The 20,276-nt window shown below is 50.5% G+C and overlaps 1 protein-coding gene across 1 annotated transcript in view; it reads left to right on the top strand.

Moving 5' to 3' along the window:
- Positions 1–3,053: 3,053 nt before the first annotated feature.
- The window catches only part of LOC118771511 (chromodomain-helicase-DNA-binding protein 7-like), a 48,740-nt gene continuing 31,517 nt past the window's right edge, over positions 3,054–20,276 (top strand). The window contains exons 1-2 of the mRNA XM_036519518.1: positions 3,054–3,318; positions 14,528–16,272. Coding sequence (XP_036375411.1) covers positions 14,683–16,272 — 1,590 coding nt within the window. The 5' untranslated portion in view covers positions 3,054–3,318; positions 14,528–14,682. The remainder of the gene's footprint in view (positions 3,319–14,527; positions 16,273–20,276) is intronic.

The following is a 20,276-nucleotide window of genomic DNA, read 5'->3' as shown; positions in this document are numbered from 1 at the left end:
TCTTAAGATGAAATGTTAAAACAATAAAAAAAAATCCTGTGGTTAAAAGATTCTAAAGTCAAATCTATTCCTTTCTTCGGGTGTATGGGGTCTATATAACGGTAAAACTCTTGTGCGTTTTGGGTTTGTGTATAGTTTACATTTTTGTTCTCAGCCATTTTGTGCCCTTGTGTATCCTGTGCAATGCCAACCGATCAGATGTCAGTATGAAGACACCTCCCTTTGTCATCATATGCCAAATCTTAGAGTAAAGTGATTTCAGTGAAACGTGTTTCTTTTAATCATGCGTAAGTGTTCTGGGAATTTAAGCCTCTTCACCGATACCTACCATCTTTCTTTGACACATAAACGTCCTGCATCTTCAGCAGGCTGTGGTTCCACCTTCTGGAACCTCCAGAAACTGTTCTGAGGATTCCACTTACGGTGACCAAGTAGTGCACCGCTCTTTGTTCTACAAAGTGACGTTTTAACAACAGCTAGTTCACCAGAGTTTCAAACTACAGTAGTGCTTCGCAAAGGTGGAAAAGCATTTTGGTTTTTCGGCTGCTGTGGGACTATGAAGGCTCATGACCTTATGGAATTTTTCAGATTTGTGTAGCTCTGTTTCACAATAGTGATGCAGTCATGAAGAGTTCAGCCTGCAGTTAGTCCCTTAATGACTTAAAACAGAGCTGAGTGGTTGGATTTGTGGTAAGGAAAATTATTATTTTTGGTGGTGGGACAGTATTTTCTGTGTGGTTGTATTATGATGCAGCATTTTGTTTAGATAGACTTTCTCTTGAAAATTACCATGGAAGTAATCCAGAACCTATTAAGAATTAAATCATGTACCTCGTTTATTGTGATGTCAAGTAAGCACAACGTAATTCTGTGAAATTTAATATTAACATAGTTTAAACATATGTGATGTTGGTGAATAAAGTGCTACGTCTTTTTAGAGACTAAAAAAAAAATTCCTGCAAACCCTTGCCAGACCCCCAATATTAGCGCCAGGCAGTCCTCCTGCTTCATACTCCCGGGACAAAGGGCGGCATGTCGACCCGCGCTCTTGTACATTTCATATATAACACGTCCTTATAACATCGATGAATAAATACACACCTTAACAGCTTGTTTTGTTTTGGGGACATTTCCCCTTTGCGTTTAAGTCTGTGAAACCATTACAGTATACGTCCCCATTAGCGGGGCTCCCCAGAATCTGTCCAAGTAGAGGGTGAGGATGTCCTTTGCAGGTCCAGGTGACAGCTATAGAAATATCTACGTCATCGTGCAAAGGATGAAGGAAAAGGAAAAAGGAAAATGAGCGATGATCACTGTTGACTCAGTCTAGCCAGACCAGAGCAAGTCACTACTGGTTGTATTTAGACCCAGTAGTGCAGCGTGGTTAAGTATCCTCATGTACAGTAGTTACCCCCAAAGGAACTATGCTGGACTTTGCGATACTGAGCGCCCGAATATTAATCAGTATAAAAGTAATTCATACCTCCCCTCTCAATTAGTTTTTCCTTTTTTAAAAAAGTACCATTCATCTGAAGCCTCAAACATTTATTAAAAGATTACGGCGTTTATATATAGCCTATATAACTGGCAGAGTAGACCAGAAGCTATGAATGATTTTTAATGAGCATTTTGTGAATCAATTTTTTAGATGCGTTTGAATTTGATAAATTGATTTGGCAATTACACGTACAATTTGGGGTGTCTAGTCTAAATATTTATGAGTGCCAGGGTTTCATTAGCGATCGTTAAAGGTCCATCGAGTGTACAGGAGCACTTGCGCATGCTGACGCGGTATTATTTGAGCCCCCATGCTAGGAATGTGTCGACAGAATTCCACTCAATCGTCTTCGTGTAACCATCCGACCATCTTTCAGAATTTTCATCTGAGGTGATAAAGGAAACGAAACATTTTCTCACGAAGACACGTAACTGCACAAAAAGCATGTGTGTGTGTGTGTTAGGCACGGCAGCCCGCAGCATCTCTGAGGAATTCCGTAGCGTGGGACTGTAGTGTCGAAGCGCAACGGCGGCCGTATGCTTCATGAAATATTTTACATCTGCTCAAACGCCGTTTGACAAACGGAGCCTTTATAGGCTATGCATTTTGACACTTCACAAGGCTTACTATTTTGAAAACCTTCATAAACTTTCACCTCTTGAAAATAACCCACTGAAATGGGTTGAATGTGGGATTCAAAGTTCAAATTTCCAAAGATTGCAGGCCTTTGACATCTTCCCCCCACCCCCAGAACAACGCCATGTTGCGATGTGGGCTATTGTATCGTTTTTATCGGTTGATCAAACGGTAAGACTTGATCAAAAGTTAACTGAACTTAAGTCTAAATCATTCCCTGCTCCAAGTGTTTCATAGATAGCCTTTTTTGGTTATTAAACGCTTTTTACAGCGAACAGGCTACAGTTCATTTGAACCGCACGGTTCTGACTTCTGCAAATTAAATGGAAGGAATCGAACGAAGAAATACTTTATGTCGGTGTCTTGGTATCCTCTGTCTTTGAAGTGAAACACTTTTCTGCGTTTGTGGTAAGTCGCTCCCCCGGAAAGTGATCATATATCCAGGCAATGCAGTTTTTGTTAATTCTAAGGAACAGGATACTGACCGATGTCAGTGTTCTGCCCCGTGCGATCTTCTGAAAGTCGGGTGATGTCACTAGCCAGGTTTCCATGACAAACGTGCCCCTCTGGGTGTGCGAGCACGTTTTGCAGGGGAGGGAAACTGTTGTGGAAAAGGCGGGTCAGCGTGGGCTCGCGGGGACATTTCCCTTGCACTTTTCTCGAGAGGAGAGCGCACCAATGAGACTATGGACACCAACTTAAATCACCCATTCACCCGTACAGCGTCGTTATCCCGCTGGCAGCGCTGTTCATTTACAACAACCAGCAACAAAAAACTTCGGATCTCATAGATCCGGGATGCTGGGTGTTTTTTTCTCTTGCTCCACAATCCGTGGCGATGATAAACAATAAACGCATGTGCGTAAGCGCCCGAGGGGGTCATTCACGCGCACGCACGTGAGCATGCGGTGAACGCGCCCCCTCTGCTCGTGGAAGGTGAGCTGGTGTCTCGAGGAGAGGGCTCGCGAGCGCGACCGCCGGGGTCCGATCGGATTAAACTTGAATCGAGTGAGAAAAATGAACACAAAGGCGAGGTACTCCGCGGGGATGGCACACGGGAGGCGTCGAAAGTAAACTTCCGACCCCAAATTCGGATTTATATCAACGCACCAAAGGGAAGAGACCGCTGGAAATACACTGGTTAAGTTGAGGCAACCCCTAAACTGACCTAGCTGTCGGAAAGGGTGAGTTTTTTCCCCCCCTTGTTTTTATTCTCGTTAGCTTGTTAGCCAGTTGGCCCGGCTTCATGGTAGTGCGCTTTGAGTGATACCGTTTAAGATAGCCAGCTATCTCTTTTTTTCCCTCTCGTTTTCTGTTTAGATAGCTAACTATTGTAAACGGCTACCTTCTCAGCTAACGTTAGCTGCATTCGTGGAGAGATATATGGCCATCTGAATGAGAGGTAGGGATAAAACAGCTTGCCCATGTTTTAAGGGGGACAGGTAAAACAGTTTCTGAGGAGCTAATTTATAGCTAGCCGTGGGCTGTTGGCAAGTTGCTAAATTAGGTTTGAAAAAAGATAACTAGCTAATTTGGCTAAAAAAAAAAACATAAAAAAAAAAAACAAAACAAAAAACATAGGATAGTTTGCAGTGTTTGTTGATGGTTGGCTAGTTAGCCAAACTAGCCAACTATCAGTATAAACGGATAAACCCCCAGTTTTCAAAATGTTCGAAGTTGCTAGCTGGCTAGCTTCTTTCTTTAATGGCTAACTAGCCAGTTTTTTAGCTAGATATCTTGTGTTACAATAAACAAGAGGGATGCCCACACAAATGCAGGCAAGGCAGCCTTAGCTAGCTGATGTTAACTAACTTAGTTAATTTACTCTTTCGGCAAAATCACCTCTGTGAGCGAACGAGCGTGAGTAGCAAAGGGGAATTTTGGGGGAAAGTTGTTGGTTTGAAAAATTTCCTTGCGAGGGGAAAAATAAGTACAATGTAACGTTAGCGTGAGTGTGAATGAGTGCAATGTTAGTACACAGCGAGGGAGGTCTGAGTCACCGAGTCACGGAGGGGAGATTCAGCCTTTTCAGGTCAGTTGATACATATGAAAAAAACTGACCACCTACCTTACATTAATAACGGAATAATAATGTTTTGTAGCGTTAGCAATAAAAAACACAGCTGTTTAACAAGGCTAGCTTCCCAGGTGAAGTAGTTGATAATCAGAAGCTGTGTGCGGCCAGTCGGGATTCAGTAACTCGGGACGGAAGAGTTGGTTGTAGATTATGGAGACGTTTCATGGGACCTGTGTTGAATCATGGAAAAAATCATTTTAGTTCGATTTTAAGAGCTATTTACTGGATCCTGTACTGGAACTGCATTGGAGTATACGAATAAAGTGGTTTTCCCATCGGAAAATAGCCTGCAAGAAGTAGAAAATCGGTAGGTACGGCTGGGGAGTTAGCTTTAGCAGGCTGGTTGTGGAGGGACACAGGGTGATCAGTGGTCTCGGGTGGACAGACCACACGGGGGCTGCCATCATTGAATTATCTGGCTAGCTAAACGTTAGTTACTTCGTTTATGCTCGTGTGATGGGATGGGAGTGGGGGAAAAACAACAGAACCGACAACAAAACTTAAAAACACCGCTATTCATCAAAGTACCTAGCTAGCATTAGCTATCAGAAGCCAGGTAGATGTTAGTTAGTCGATAGCAAAAAAGTCCAGCTAGCAGATGTTCGTGGTAGCCTGGTGAGCTAGTTAAGCTTAGCTGCTTTTAAGTGTTAGAACTGGGTGAGAACTAGCCCGGTATGTCGATGCACGGCTTATTTCCATGCCTCTAACGAAGGAAACCGAAGCTTTCTCACTTTTCGCCTTCACCTGGACAACGTGGTTCGCTGCCAAACTGACCCGATCGCCACTGCTAGCGAGTGGCAGCGTTACGGTGCGTTGAAATTTATAGGCAATTTAGCCAGTTGACGTTGGAAGAAATAGTAATGAACTCAATAGCCAGCGATTTGTCTAGTTAATAGGCTTGCGCTGGATAATTAGGCAGCTATTTGTGATTCCACATTGACTTTTGGTGATCAAGAGCGAATGAATGCTAGCTAGCGAGTTAGCTAGCAAGGAGGAAACTACCCGATTTCAGTTAGCTGTCACCTGCTAAGATTGATTCACACTTGCAATAAATTGATGTACCAATTCCACTAGTTTCTCGTGTGTTTGGGTTATTTAAAGTGGGTTTAAGTTTCCAGTGAAACAGGTTTAGCATCTCTGTGATTGATGCGGCCAGTGTGTGTGTGTGTTTGTGTGTGTTTTCCTCACACAATGGGACGGCTCCAAAGTCTTTCACCCAAGATGGCAGCTTTAATTTGACTCGGCCCATGCAGCGCACAAAGATAAGAGGCGCTCGGCGAGGCAGGCCAGATGGTGGACACTGTTCTTGCCTTTTCCCGTTCTTTCCGAAATGGAAACTGTTAAGCTACACTGATCCAGCCCAATCGTCGAACCCGGGTGCGAATTACACCGGTATGAGTTACCCTCCAAAAGTTCACAAGTTGCATGTTTACAAGCGTGCTTGTGAACGGTATTCAAGCTTGTTGATTTGTGTTCTGGTAATGTTTGCTGTCTACTTTCTGGTATATCCTGTACGATACACATACTTGGTGTGCGTGTGGTGACTTCAGGCCGTGACATGTTGAATCTCAGGGTGGTGGTGGTGGTGGTAGGGTCATGTGGACTGCCTTGGTTTAGGTATGTGGCTATGGGGAAGTCTTGCGCCAGTCACAGGTGTGGTGGCAGGATTATTCTGTGTTTGGTTGAGGGTGTTGGTTTGTGGGCTTTTTATTTATGGTGTACAACAGACCTTCATTTTACACCCAGAAGGGATTTCTAGGAGTCCAGTGAAAGTATAGCTTGTTAATTTCAGTGCCTAAATTCAATTTTACGAACGAGGCTTACAGTGATGAGCTGCTGAAGTGGTAATTAGGAGGGCTTTCAAAAATATAAATGAAATATAAATTTAAGGGTTTCACCGAATGTTAAGAACAGATGCTGAAACACTTGCCCCAGCATTAGAAAGGGTTGTGTAATCGCTCATTGGAAGAATGATGCGTCACAGAGATGACCAGCTTCACAATGACCACTGAGGTGAGTGTTCATCTCAGCATGACAGTCTTTAAGGATCTTCAATTTGAGCAGATGTAGTTTCAGCAGTCTATAGTGGTAACTGGCACTCTGATTAAACTGCTCTCATGAGGCAACTTCGTTTGCAGGGCCCTCAGCTTTTTTGTAATCGTTTTAACTAGGCTGACAGTAAAAAAAAAAAAAAAATTTTAACTACTGTACTACCTGCTCTGATGTAACAAATTGTGTGTGCATGAATAGCAGAATATCTAAAAGATGTTGATAGATCAATCCAAACTTATTTCTGTCTGTCAGCTTTCATTTTGATTTATGACCAAATGAGGATCATGGCTTTTTTTTTTATAACTAAAAAGTAGTTGCAGAGAATTGGGTTATTCTACAGATGCACAGGTTTAGGGCAGATGTGGAGCCGTGAAACCTGTCCATGAATACAAGAAAACCTGTAGCAGTGTGGGAAACCAACAGAAGTCGCAGTGGAAAGTCTCCGATCGTGCAGTTTTTCCCTGTGCAACAGTACGGTACAGAAATGGACTGCGTCGTAAATGTCTGTTAAGATGAAAAGCCGGAAAAATACGGCCTGTGTACTCTTAGGTTAGTAGCTGAAGCGAGCAGCTCGTAAAGCATTCCGTCTGGCCCGTTTTATCTCCCGAAGCCACGGCTTTTCTGATGGGTGGGATGTGGCTGTCAGCTCCTCCGATCCTCGCTCGCTCTCTCCCTCTCTCTTTCTCCCCCTGCTGAACCGCAGGGCTGTGATTGGCTGGCTGCGCTCGGTCGGTCCGTGCTGCCTGCGGTTGAATAGACCGTGGTGTCGGATTCCTCCTCAGGCCGGGAACGTGCCCGAAACGTTTATGCTACCTGGTGAATGTGGCCCTTTGCTGCCTGTCGGGCGAGTGAATGACAGGAGCCGGGCAGCGGCGGCGGTGTGGGCGGGCGGGGTGTTGGGGGGGGGTGCAGCATCGCTGCACGCTGAGAGTCCTCATGGAAAGAGAGGTGCGTTAACACACCTCAGTGTTTCCAGCACCTGTCTGCGCTCCCTGTAGTGCAGTCCCACTCTGATCGCTGTGTGAGAAGCCGTTGTGGTCAGCCCTGCGTATAAAGGCTTTTGTCAGTACAGCACAGTGGTGTTGATTTCCATCTCCTTTTGTTAATGGAAGAAATGAACCTGTGCATTATTTTTGCCTTTGTAATGTCTCATGTGTAGATGCAGCTTTGTCGAACACTGCACATATGCGGTTCTTCTTCTGGTACGCTCTTGAAGTATTTGATGTCGTGTGAGGCTTATTATTTTGTATGCTTCAGGATTTAATGAAATTATTTTGGGTTTTTCATTTTATTATGTTTTTTAAACTGGTAGTGAGGCACAGTTTAGGAAGCAGTTGTGGTTCTCGTCACTCATCATATGAAAGAATCAGGTTTTCAGCAGTGTTCTAACCTGCAATTCTGTCACATTCCTTCCAGAAAGTACACACACCTTGCTGTGTTTTTACTTTCAGTGGTGGAAGTAAACTCTTTGAGCTGGCACTAGGGTTGCGTACCGAAACCCCTATACAACCGGTACCGACCAGACCGAATCGCAGTGCAGATTTCGGTCCCTCATTTCGGTCCCATTTAAATGCCTGAGCCTGGGGCTGTGCGGTATAACCGTGGCGATACATTGAATAGCTATTTTTAGCGCAGTAACAGCTATCCCCGGCATGTGGCGTTAGGTTTTTCCCGTGTTTTTTTTCCCTTTAGTCATACCTGATGCGGGAGCACACCTCCAGTTTTCCGAGGCCATGTGAAATGCTTCCGGGGGGAAAAACGCCACTCGTATCTATTCAATGTTGATATCGCAGCAACAACACTATGTTCCTTCCATGTGGTAGACAGAAACACATGGCTACAAAGATAAAGAGTGAAAACATATGCCAACAATGCTAACATTTGTTAAGTGGTTTGTATTTATTTATATTTGTATATTTAAGTATATTTTAAACTGTTAACAGTTAATATATTGTTCAGTTTCAAGTTCAAATTTGCCTTAGCAATATAAAAGCCGTTCTTTAATGTCATCGACTGCCGTTTTGTGCTTTTTTTCTAGTATCGGTTCAGGCACTGTTAAGGCACCGGTACTGTTTTAAAAGTATCGCTTTAGCACCGGTATCAGAAAACCCAAACGATACCCAACCCTACCTGGCACACATCTCAGTTGTCAGTGAAGTGTTCACTTCACAAGTGTTTTTTTTTTATTGTTTTTTGCTCACTGCCCGAAAGTTGTGACGTTCATTTTGTTACATGGGTCTTCCCAGAAGTTTTGATTATGTTGGCTGAAATGGAGGAAATTGATTCATGTGTTACAGTGCATGACACAATGCTGTGTCATTGGCTCTTATTCTTTGTTGCAGATGTTCCATGTCATGGTGTGCAGTTCATGAACGAACAAATACTTTTTTCATTTGCAGTGGTTCACAATTTTAAAAGATTTGTTCATTCGACTTACCAGTCAGACGCTCCCGACTGATTGGATCAACATGGACGTCAGCCCATATAAAAGCGTAAAGCCAAAAATGACAGCGAGTGTTGGAGAAAAGTTGCACTGCCTGGATAGCATCCCCCTGACGTATCAGGCCCCTGCTACATGGCATGTTATTTATATCTCTGGTAACAAAATTTCTGATAGTGGCCTTATGGAAGGCATTTACTGTAACTGAAGAACCCCTTGTAGCATGGCTGGAACTGTCCTCTTCTCTCCTCTCCTTGTTGGATCCTTTGTAGGATTTACCTTTTTCATGCTGCAGTTTGTGGAAAGAGCAGATTACTTCATCCATTTGGAATTTGTATAATCAAAATAACCACTCTGCACAGTCTAGCACTGAAAGCCAGCTGTCCAGGAAAAGGTTAAAGAACTCAAACACTGCTCGGGCAAAACTGTCTCTGTGTTCAGTACAGAGATGGCCATATTAAACAAAATGGCTTCTTTTTAATTTGACTCCAACTAAGGTGGATGTTTGAGATCAAAGGAGCTGAAATCTCTGCTACTACATTTGAAGAAAATCCAGGGCCCGTCCAAAGCGACTGCTGTTGCTTTAGTTGAATCTGCTTGCATTGTGTGCTCACTTCCTACTTGTTACCCTAGGGGTGCTTTTAATAAACCCCATTTTATCCCCCCCACAGCTGTACGGGACGGTCTCACTCCTCCAATATTCCTGCCAAAACGTGACGTGACAGCACTCTGCTGTTCATCTGTGAAGAGGCCATTTTATTTTGTTGTCTGGAGATGTGCTTTCATTTGAAGCCAAGCATGGTGATACCGCACCCACGCCCCCCCCCAACCCCCACCCCCACCCCCACCCCCCAGCCGCCTCCCCACTGAACCCTGCTGAGCACAAAAACAAGCCCCATACAGTGAGGCTGTAATGGGAAAACAGTGGAGACAGAGCAGACATGTCCTGCCTGATGGAGCTATTTTTGTTCGTCTTTGTGTGTTTAATGTTGCGTGTGTAAAGCTGGAGACAGCGTTTGCGTGCTGCGTAGAAACTGTCCCGGGGATGAATGAACAGGTGCTGGATGGAGACCTCTGTGTAGAAAATGGGGGTAAAAAAATTTTCAGAAGATGAGTGGCAAGGAAAAATGCCTTCATCTAGATTAATCTACTGCGTGTTTCTGTAATTGGCAGTGGCCACATCCTGCCCATTTCAGGAATTCATTTCTTTTGCTTTGCAGTTGTGTGCTCTGTATTCCCATTATTTGGATGTGGGGGGGGGGGGGGGCACCCCCTGGCTGTGGCGGCGGTCTGTGTGCAGAAGCACCCAGGCAAGCTTCCTGCCTCTGCGTGCACTCGGTTGTGTTAATGTTTACCTGCTGGCGGGTGATGAATCGCTCGGCGATGTGGTGATGTCACAGGGAGCGGCTCCTGGGTCCACTCCGCAGTCCCTCCCGCCAGGGATTCCCGCCCCGCCATTTTGTTTTCCCGCTCGACTACGCCAGGCCGCTGCTCAAACATTTGGTCCCGTAACTATAGTAACAGCGGTGGAGCCGGAGGAGAGGAGTGACCCTCGGCCTGTTTACCTGCCGGCGTGGGTGATGACTGCGCTGGGAGTCATCGGGAACGTGTGCCTGTGTGCTGCTCCCTGAACGGAGACGGTGCTAAACATCCCGATTCCCCGCGTATCACAGCACGCACAGACACATAACCAAAAGGTTGCCGGTTCGATTCCCTGCTGGGACACTGCTGCTGTACTCTAGGGCAAGGTACTTAACCCACAGTTGCCTGTAAATATCCAGCTGTATAAATGGATAACATTGTGGGGGAAAAAAAACTGTACCTGATGTAAGTTGCTCTGGATAACAGTGTCTGCTAAATGCCAGTAATGTAACCCTAACCCTAACCCTGTGTTTGATCACACAGAAAGGCACACAAACCCACCTGGGCGTCGGTTACACGGTCTCAAGGTGCAATTCTTTCTGTAATGGCATAGTTAGCTGAAGTTGAACTGTAAGTCACAGAGCTCGTGTTGAACCATGACAGCTGAGCAGTGAGGCATTATGGGAAAGGCTGAGCTGTGTGAGTGAGTCGCTGCAGCTCCGGCGGGAATTCCTGGGGAAACTCCTGAAATAGCGGGTCTGGAGGGGAAGGTGTAATCCAGGATTTCCGTTACACTGCTGTATCCCAGACCTGGTGCAGCGCCAAGAAAAACGCCTGCACAAGCAGGCCCAGTGCCCACCTCTCTGGAAGACAGAGCTCCGTTTCTCAGCTGTAATTCAGCAGTAAAGCACTTTATCAAGCAGCGTGTTTATGCTTTCGTGGCACACTAACCAGGCAAGCGTGTGGGCAGATATTTTAAAGAACTGGGCCCCACGGAGCTCAGGGAAACCTGACCTGTGTTTTCTTTTACCTGCGTAAGCACTGAGGCTGATCTCCTTCAGCGGGAGAGTTCAGCTGGTAAAAACATTTCCGAAGTCGCGGCCGTATGAGGTCCCCCTGCCCTACAGCAGTCTTGCCCGACAGCATGTGTGAGGGGCAGGGTGTTTTGGACCTTTCCACTGCCATGTGTGAGGTTCTCAGTATTTCACATCTTCCTGTGTCATGTTTGAAGTCTCGAGGGTTTGGCCCCACCCAGTGCCGTTTGGGGGGGGGATCTGAGAGGTTGGTCCCACCTTCTTCCTAACTGCCGAATGCAAACCGGATACTGTGGCACTGTGACCGGGTGTCACAGTCAAAGTGCTGCCGTGTCACTCTCCTGTCCCCCTGTCACTCACTCCCATATCGTCGTCACTCTCTCACATACACTGTATTCTCGCCCATTCGTTCGCTGCGCTCGTCACTGTCTTTGCCACATGTAGACCTCACACACTTGCTCACTTCCCTCGTATCTCTTCTCCCTCCCCATATACGTGACATCCTCAGGAATTTTAATGCAGGGGAAATATCAGTCACTGGAAACATGTTGCATAAACAGCTCCGCTTCCTGGTGTATGTTTTTTCCCCCCCTCTTTGCTTTACAGAAACCCTCTATAAACAACTCAGCCATGCGCATAAGACCCCTAGCCTCACTGCAGTGACCTCTGACCCCTGGCTGATCCTGTCCCTCCCGGCCTGGCTTTGCCCCCCCCCCATGGCTGCCTGTTGCAGCAGATTTAAATCACCCTCAGCTGCAGACAGAGCAGGAGGAATGCAGGAATACTGATGGCGTGTGGAAGCTAGGACAGGATAAAGAGGCGCCCCGAGAGGAGAGAGGGCAGGGGGGACAGCGCCGAAAAAGCAGGGCGCTGGGATACCTGTTACCTGTCATCTCCTATAGTGCTTCAAACCTCCAGAATCGAGGTTTAAAGAGTAAAGTGCTCAGTCTGTGACAGCTAGTTTCGCTGTGTGTGTCTGTGTATATGTGTGTGCACGTTTAAATACAGACTGCAGTGTGTGGGATCAGTAGAACAGCATGCGTACAGTTACTGTGGATTGGGGGGAAACCAGGCCTGTGCTGCCAGCCCTGTTGCTGACTGCCACACAATGTACGCATTGTTGTGTTGACGTGCGCGGGGGGGGGGGGGGGGGGATGCTCTGTCTGTGAAGGGACTCTGGGGGAGGTGGAGAGGATCTCCCTGACGGAGACCCAGCTCCTCTACGTTCATGTCGTATTGCAGTAGATTCTGCGCGAGTCTGAACCGTTACGACTGTCCCCGGTGTCCCCGGCGCTTGCTTTGCCATCACTTCGGTCTTCACCGATATGTTTGCTGTGGCGTGGCCGCTGTGACTGACTGCCGTCACTACACCGCCCTGATCAGACCCGGAGAGAGCAGAGAGAGCAGCGCTCTGCCTGGGTGTTTGGCCCTGTCTTTTGATTTTGTAAACTGGGGATGAAGTGAGTATCCTATGGCTGCATGTAAGAAACAGGGAGACCTTAAGAACAACTCCACATGGCAGAGAATTTAAAAAATCGGGCAGTTGGCTCCCCGGCGTCAAAGGTGGGCTGTTATGCTTTTATCTGGTTTGAATTTTTTTGAAAGAAAATGTTTGTTTTTCATTTGATCTATTCCCCATCATACTGGGTGCCTGCAGGAAGTCCTCTTCCTGTTTACCCTTTTGGGGTAGTTTCCTGTATGGCAAAACGAGCAGTCCGGGTGAATTTTTTTTTTTTTTTTCTGTTTCTTTGTTCTGTGTTGATCTTTTCACCCCCCCCCCCCCCTTTCTTTTTTCCCTCTTCTGTGTAAAGTTTTCTGTCTTCAAGCAGGTCATCAGCTGTTGCTGAAATCCAGATGCATTTAGACACCCAGTGCAGTGCACTTTGGTTTGAGGCCTTTTAACTGTGGCAAATGAAAATGTGTTTTGTGGAGAGTGTTACTGAGAGTTGGTGTAGGGCTGAGTTTGGGGTGGGGCCCAGTCTCGGATGGCACGCCAGACTCGATCCCAGGCTAATTCCAGGGGCAGCGCTGGCTGGAGCATTACTGGCTGCTGCGGTTTGCGTGGACAGCGGGATGGAGTCTGGCTCCAGCGCCGTTGCCACAGCGACCTGTGGGCGCTGTCCCGGGGGTTGGGTTTGGGGCGGGGCGGGGTCGGAGACACCAGAGCGGATCACAGGAAGGAGGTGACCCCCGGCAGCGGGTTTCCTCTGCGGTGTTGCCGTGACAGCGCAGAGCCCCCCCCCCTCCCCCTGGGCAGATTTACAGCCACAGAGAGCGAGTGGGATGTGATTTAGTGCAGAGTGCAAAGCACTGGAGATTCCTGCTGGTTAAGGGCCTGTGATCAGACTCCATCGCCCAGAGGGGGGCGGGGGGGGGCTCTCCTTTTGGGAGTGAAAGTGTCACTGGTGGCTTCCGGATCATTCTTTTTTTTTTTTTTTTTTTTTTTTTACCATGCACCCCAAATTCTGACCTCAGGAGCAAAGGCTGCATTTCCATTGAGAAAGGTTTATGTGTGTTATGTTATTTACGTGTGTTGCACGTACAATGTTACTATACAACCTTGAAAAACCAGCTTGATTATTTTAGCCTGAAAATCTTGCTGTGTAGTGGTTCTCTGCCTGTGAGCTGGAGAGGTGGGCATAGATGTAGTCTGAATTAAGCACCGTCTCTTGAGGTTTTAAAAAATGAGGTGGAGTTGGGTTTGAGGTGGGGGTGGGGTGGAGTTGGGCTGGCCAGGGGTTCTCCGTCACACTTGTTGTGGGAGAAGCTGAAATGTGAGCATGAAGGGGGGTGGGGGGGGGGGCTCGTTTCCCTCTCCCAGAGAGGGGGTGCACAGAACCCCTTCCACAGGTTCAGTTTGTCTTCCCCTGGACAGATCTGCTGCTCCCCTGTGCCTGCCGGGGGTGGGGGTGGGGGTGGGGTACCGGGGCATTTTCAGGGGTTAACTTCAGCAGATGGGTGGCCTGTGTCTGCAGGCATGGGGGATGGGGGTAGGGGTGGGGCTGGGGCTGGGGGTGGGGGGGGCGCCACACTCCCGCCCCTTTGTTCTGCCTCAGCACAGGGTGAATTACCCTGTTTGTAAAGACTGAATTCATTTAGGGCTGGTGCCTGTGTGAGCCGTTCAGTGGCCCATTGTGCAAACGCAAAGGAAGGGTGGGGGGGGCGGGGGGAGGGGGTTGTGACGAGAGGAGAAAGACGAAAATCTGTTGTGCTGCGACTTTTAACTGCGAGTCAGTCAACTGTGCGTCAGCCACTCGCGTACCTCTGATCAGAAGCGTCCGTCGTTCCGGTGAATTCCGTTTGCTTGTGTGTTTCCGTTGGCTTACGCGTGCAGCTGTGGTCTGACTCGAGCCGCTGGCCTCGGCAGTGAAGCGTGGTGACTTTTGCCTCACCTTCAGCCATCCTAATCCCCCCCCCCCTCTCCCTAGGTGCCGGACCCTGGTGCAGCGTTCCCCGGCCGCGGCGAGGGAGTATGGAGTGACGTGCAGGAGATTAGTCGGCGGATTAGAGACTTGCTGGAGGCCCTGAGAGGGAGGGGCTGGCTGTGGAGCTGCAGCGGTGTGGAGGAGAGGGGGGCGGAGCCATGAGCGACCCGGCCATGCTCAGCCTGTTTGGGGAGGAGGGGACGCTGTTCCCCGACGGGGCGGAGGGGATGGGGGAGTGCGGCTACCCTGACGCCCAGCGGATGCCCCCGGACCAGGGCTACGGGTCCGTGCCGTCGGGCCTTCACCAGAACCAGAACCAGAACCCGCCGGGGCTCGGACAGCCCGAGATGGGCCACTTCGACCGCTTCGGTCAGTACGAGCAGCAGGGGAGCAGGCCGTACGCGGCGTACCCGGGCCAGCAGGCCGAGAGGCGGAGCCAGCAGCCCGACAGGCGGGGCCAGGCTTTCCTTAGCAACGGCTCCATGTGGGGGCCCAGAGGCCTGCCCGAGCAGGGGCCCCCAGGGCCCCAGGGCACCCCGCAGCAGAGGGGAGCGTATGTAGGTGGCGGGGAATACTCCCTGCCGACCCATCCCAGGACGGGACAGTTCCCGCAGGGCCAGTCACAGGAGGGTGGCGGAGGCCTGCCCACAAACCATTACATGGGTCACATGGGCCCCCAGCAGGGTCCCGGCATGGCAGCCAGCCCCATGTGCCACCCAGCACAACAGCAGCCCCCTCACTTCCACCACCACCCCGCCTCTGGCCCCGCCCACCACCAGCCGCATCATCCTGGTCCTGGCCCCGCCCCCACCCACCACCAGACACACCAACCTTCCCCTGGCCCCGCCCACCACCAGCCCCATCACCCTGGCCCTGCCCCCCACCAGACGCATCATCCTGCCACTGGCCCCACCCACCACCAGCCACATCAGTCCGCCCCTGGCCCCGCCCACCCGCAGACAGTGGAGCACAGACCCAGCTTCTCTCCCGGTCCCTCCCACGCACAGCACCAGCAGGGTATGGGCTTCAGGCCCCGCGGCCAGCCTCTGCCCCCTAACGCTGTAAACGGCTCGGGGCAGTTCTCCCCGTACCCCCCCTGCCCCCCCTACTCCGGCCTCAGTCAGGGACCAGCCAACAGCACGGGGATGGGCTCTACAGTCAGCCTCACCAGCAGTAGCGCTCCCGTAACGCACGCACAACGTTACGCTAACGCTGGCTTCCTGTCGTCGGGGAGCCCCCAGAGACTCGCACACCAGCAGCCGCTGCTGCACCCCGGCCAAAAACAGCAGCACAAGGCTGCACCTCCCCAGGTGTCGTACGCCTCCGCCCCGCCCATGTCCCCGCTGAACGCCGTCGGTAACCCCGCGGGCACCCCCCCTCCCCAGCAGGCCCCCACCGGCAGCGCCGGCGTGGGTGTGGAGGTGGGCGGGTATCACAGCATGCCCATGCAGCCCCCAGGCGCCCCGAGCGGCTCTCAGAGGAGCGTGGGCCTGCCCCCTCAGCCCTACAGGGGCGTGCCTCAGAGCGCCCCCCTGTGGCCGTCTTCAGCAGCGGCGGGACACGGCGGGAGCCACGCCGAGCCTTCCCAGAATCCCCTGCAGCAGGCGCAGACAGCGCTCCCCGGGCGGCCCTTCCAGCAGCAGTCGCCACAGCCACACGCACACCCCCCAGCCCCGCCCCCCCACCACCCGCAGTGGGGGGCCCCACACCCAGAAACTCCAGCCACCCACCAAGTGCCTGCCACACAGGTGAGTCACACACAGGTGAGTCACACACGGGGGGGACGAGGCGGTGTCTGCCTGCCAAAAACCCTTACTGTGTGTGTGTGTGTGTGTCTGTGTGTCTGTGTGTGCGCGTGCGCGTGTGTGTTTGTGTGTGTATAGTGTGTCTGTGTGTGTTTGTCTGTGTCTGTGTCTGTGTGTGCGTGTGCGTATTGTGTGTGTGTGTGTGTGTGTGTGTGTGTGTGTGTGTGTGTGTGTGTGTGTGTCTGCGTGCGTGCTTGCTTGTGTTTGTGTGTGTGCCTGTGTGTGTGCGCGTGTGTGTGTGTTTGTGTGTGTATAGTGTGTCTGTGTGTCTTTGTCTTTGTCTGTGTCTGTGTGTGCGTGTGCGTATAGTGTGTGTGTGTGTGTGTGTGTGTGTGTGTGTGTGTGTGTGTGTGTGTGTCTCTGCGTGCGTGCTTGCTTGTGTTTGTGTGTGTGCCTGTGTGTGCGTGCGTATAGTGTGTGTGTGTGTCTCTGCGTGCGTGCTTGCTTGTGTTTGTGTGTGTGCCTGTGTGTGCGTGTGTGGAGGGCGGGGGGAGAGGAATCAAGTCTTGGGTTTTGGAGATGAGCGCTTCCCGTCCCGTCTCACCGCTGTGGCTGAGCGGAAATGGGGTTTTTACGGCCTCTGCTTTCCTCTTTACTCCGTCGCCTGACCCTCCCTGTTAGCGCCGCATTGCTAATCTCCTAAAACCCCCGCCGCCCCCTCCTCCTCTCCCCCCTCTCAAGGCTGAAACGCTCCCATCCCTCCCTCTCTCTCCGCTTCCTCTTCGTGTCCGCCCCCTTTCTCTCTCTGTTTAGCCAGCGGGTCCCAGAGGACCCGTGTGAGAGTTAATGACGTGTGGCAGGATGTTGCTCTGTTGGGGGTGGGGGGCGGCTGCTCTCCTCGGCTCGCTGGTCACGTGACTCAAGCCATTTGAGCCTCTCCATCAGCAGAGCCATGTGAGTTTGAAAGAGAGCAGGCGGAAATTTGACCTCAAAGCCGAGCGCTGCTCCCGGGCCCTTTTTCCTTTTGTTTTTGCGTGATTAGCAAGCTTACCGATTATCTGAATAATCCATACCTGTGGACCAGGTTATCCTATTTGTACCTCATATGTTAGAACTTTGTTTTTCACGTCACATTAGAGAATTTACATTAGTTTAGTTGTAGTTGTTAGTTGTCATCAACCTGGCCTTACTGTGAACACAGAGAACCGGGATTAAGTGTGTGTTCATAGTGTGGATATTTGCCGATTTTGCGTGATTTCATGGTGTGAAACGCAAGTGGAATTGGGAGAGTTTGGCTGCCAACCCGTTTTTATTACTCCGCTTATTATTTCAACTGTAGATTGATAATCCAGCAAAACGAACGGGCGCAGGCTGTGAGAAAAGGTCAGGTTTCTGCTGGCTGTGTTTTCAGGTCGCGAGCTGTCAGCATTACTGCTCCGGGTGTCTGTCCCGCGGCGGGCCTCCGGTACGGCCTTATCGCATGTCTCTGACAGCTCGCCCTAATGACCACGTCCGTGTGGAGTCTGTCCGGCCGCTCACTGCGCGCATCACTACAGCGCATTCAGTGAGGTTTTACACCGTGCCGTGCTTACGCACACGCACACACGCACACGCTCGCCTACCTGCATGCTCACGCCCTGCGGTCTGTGTCATTCAGGAAGCGCGCTGAATCTTCCCTGTTGAGTGGGATAATGAGCACCTGTAGGCGTGTGATGTCAGGCGGGCCGGCCCGCGTCTGGGCCGCGGTGACGGCTCTGTGGCCACGGCTCTCCGCCGCACTCGGCTCCAGGTGGACGCCATACGTCTTCCCCGGCGGAGGCGAGACGCGCTCGAAGACGTGGAGGCGAACGTGCTGATTAAAAAAAAAAAAAGCCAATCTGGCTCAGACATCCGGCTGAGACGGGGGTAATTGCGCAGGAAGAGCCGTCTGCTGATTTTTGTGTTTGGTTTAAGTGACGGTTTCGTAGGAAGAGAGTCTCCGATGTTTCCTCCACCCCCCACCCCACGCCTCCACCCCAGACGTGTCTCCCTCAGAGACTAACATTCACATCTCAGAGCAAATGGAGCTGAATTGAACACCTTTTTTAGATTAGTAAAGGCAGCATTAATGGGGTGCCCCGAGTGGAGACAAGGTCGATGGGGTGCCCTGTGAGAAAGGTGCACTTGATCAGTGGGGTGCCCTTGAATGTGGATGTGGATGTAGACGTCGGAAGCTGGCAGAGAGGGCCTTCTGTGATCGGTAGCTCAGCTACATGAGCTCTGTGGTTTAGGATGAAATGTGGCGTGCGGACCCCGCTCTGCTGCTCTTTATACACAGTTATGTATATTATAGAGAGGTGTGTCTTCATGATCTTTCCAGTTGCTGTGAGGGCAGCACTCAGCAGTGAAGCTGCTCTGGGGCCTGCTACTTTAAAGCATGGCTGGGAGAGGAATGGGGGAGAGAGCTGGTGATGAGAGGGAGGGGGTGGGGCTCGAGGCAGTGATGCAACAAAGGAGCCGTCCCTGCTGTGCGTGTGCTGCTGATGGGCACAGGGGCTGTGCAGCCAAGCCTGAACATTCTGCTCAGCCGAGCGCTCGCTTTGTGTTCACAGCCGGCCTGGCCTAGGGTAACCCCTCTCGCCCCGCCCCTGCGTTTCGGCTCTCCCTGCCCCGCGCTGCACAGAGGCGCCGGGGTTACGCTGCGGCCTGAGTCTCCACCTGTAGGCGGAACGCAGAGCTCCCGGAGAGGGCGCCTGCCTCTGGCTGGCCTGAGGGGTGAGGGGTGGGGGGTGCGGAGAGGCTGACGCAGGGGCGCAGAGCTGGGCACCCCAAAGCTGAGCTGCTCTCTGCCGGCTGCTCACCTGGGTCCTGTATAGGGAAGTTTCCACAAAGCAGCTTTTGGAAGTGAGTGCAAGTCAGGCATCGCTCAGGGCTCCGGAAAAGGGAAGCTCCATCCATGATGCACAATGGCAGAACTCCACTGTCTGCATCAGAAATGCTGCAGGGGACTTTTGGGTCCCGCTGTTACCAACACGAGTGACTGCAGGGATTCCGTGCTGCCCACTTGTCAGAGCCAGCTGGAGACTTTGATGATATAATGATGGTGCTGATATTTCGGTAGAGAAAGCTGGACATTTTCAGAGACACACTTATACACAGAGACACACAGATATTCTGGTGTGGCCAGATATTCACCTCCAGCACTCCTTCCGTTCTCTTTCTAGGAGGTTCTGGTTTGTAGCAGGAGGTTGTGGTTCCTCCTGCATCCCTGTGCTGACTGTAGAAGTTCTGTTTTAGGCCGCGCCCTTCGAGTATTCGCAACGAGCCAGTGAATCGGAGCACTTGTCGTTCCGACTGTGTCAGAGACAGAATTTTTAATGTGACGCGCGCCGCGCCAACTGGCTCCGTTTGTTGCTTTGTTTCGTTGTGTGCGCCCTGTTGCATAAAGGGCTGTTTACAGGAAATATACAGCACTGTTGTGGTTTACATAAGCGTTTGTTGTACGCGAGCGATGGTTCATGAGATGAAAGAACAGCGTTTGAAGAGATCAGAACTGTTTTCTCAGCTTACTTCCTCCTCTGTTATTGACAGATCTAGATATAACAACCGAGCAAGGGGCTCTTCAGCGTTTTTGCTGATCCAGCCCTGAGGCCTTTCAGTAGATTTAGTGATGGGAACGTGTGTATTCTGTTTTACTCGAAAGTGTAGTTATGATTTATTACACTCCGAAGGCTTGGTGGGGCTGTGGAGCTTAAACATGTCTGCCTCCATACTCTGAGTGTGCAATAAAGGGTAACCGCCTCTGACAGCGTGAACAGTGGGCTCTCTGTGCGCTTTTACTTACAAAGGCCTTTTCTGTTCCAGCTGCTGCAAGGACCCTCTGGTTTTCCGTAATGAAGCGAGAAGCGCACGGGTATTGGCAGATATTTTTCCTGTTAGCGTCTCACCGATGGCTTCCCTCCAAGGTTGCGTCAGTCTTGCAGAGATGTGCTCTTTGACAGGTGTACCTGTATATGCCCGTGTGGCCT

Source organism: Megalops cyprinoides, chromosome 24 (genome assembly GCF_013368585.1).
Source record: "Megalops cyprinoides isolate fMegCyp1 chromosome 24, fMegCyp1.pri, whole genome shotgun sequence".
Lineage (NCBI taxonomy): Eukaryota > Metazoa > Chordata > Actinopteri > Elopiformes > Megalopidae > Megalops > Megalops cyprinoides.
This window is presented reverse-complemented; position numbering and strand designations above follow the sequence as displayed.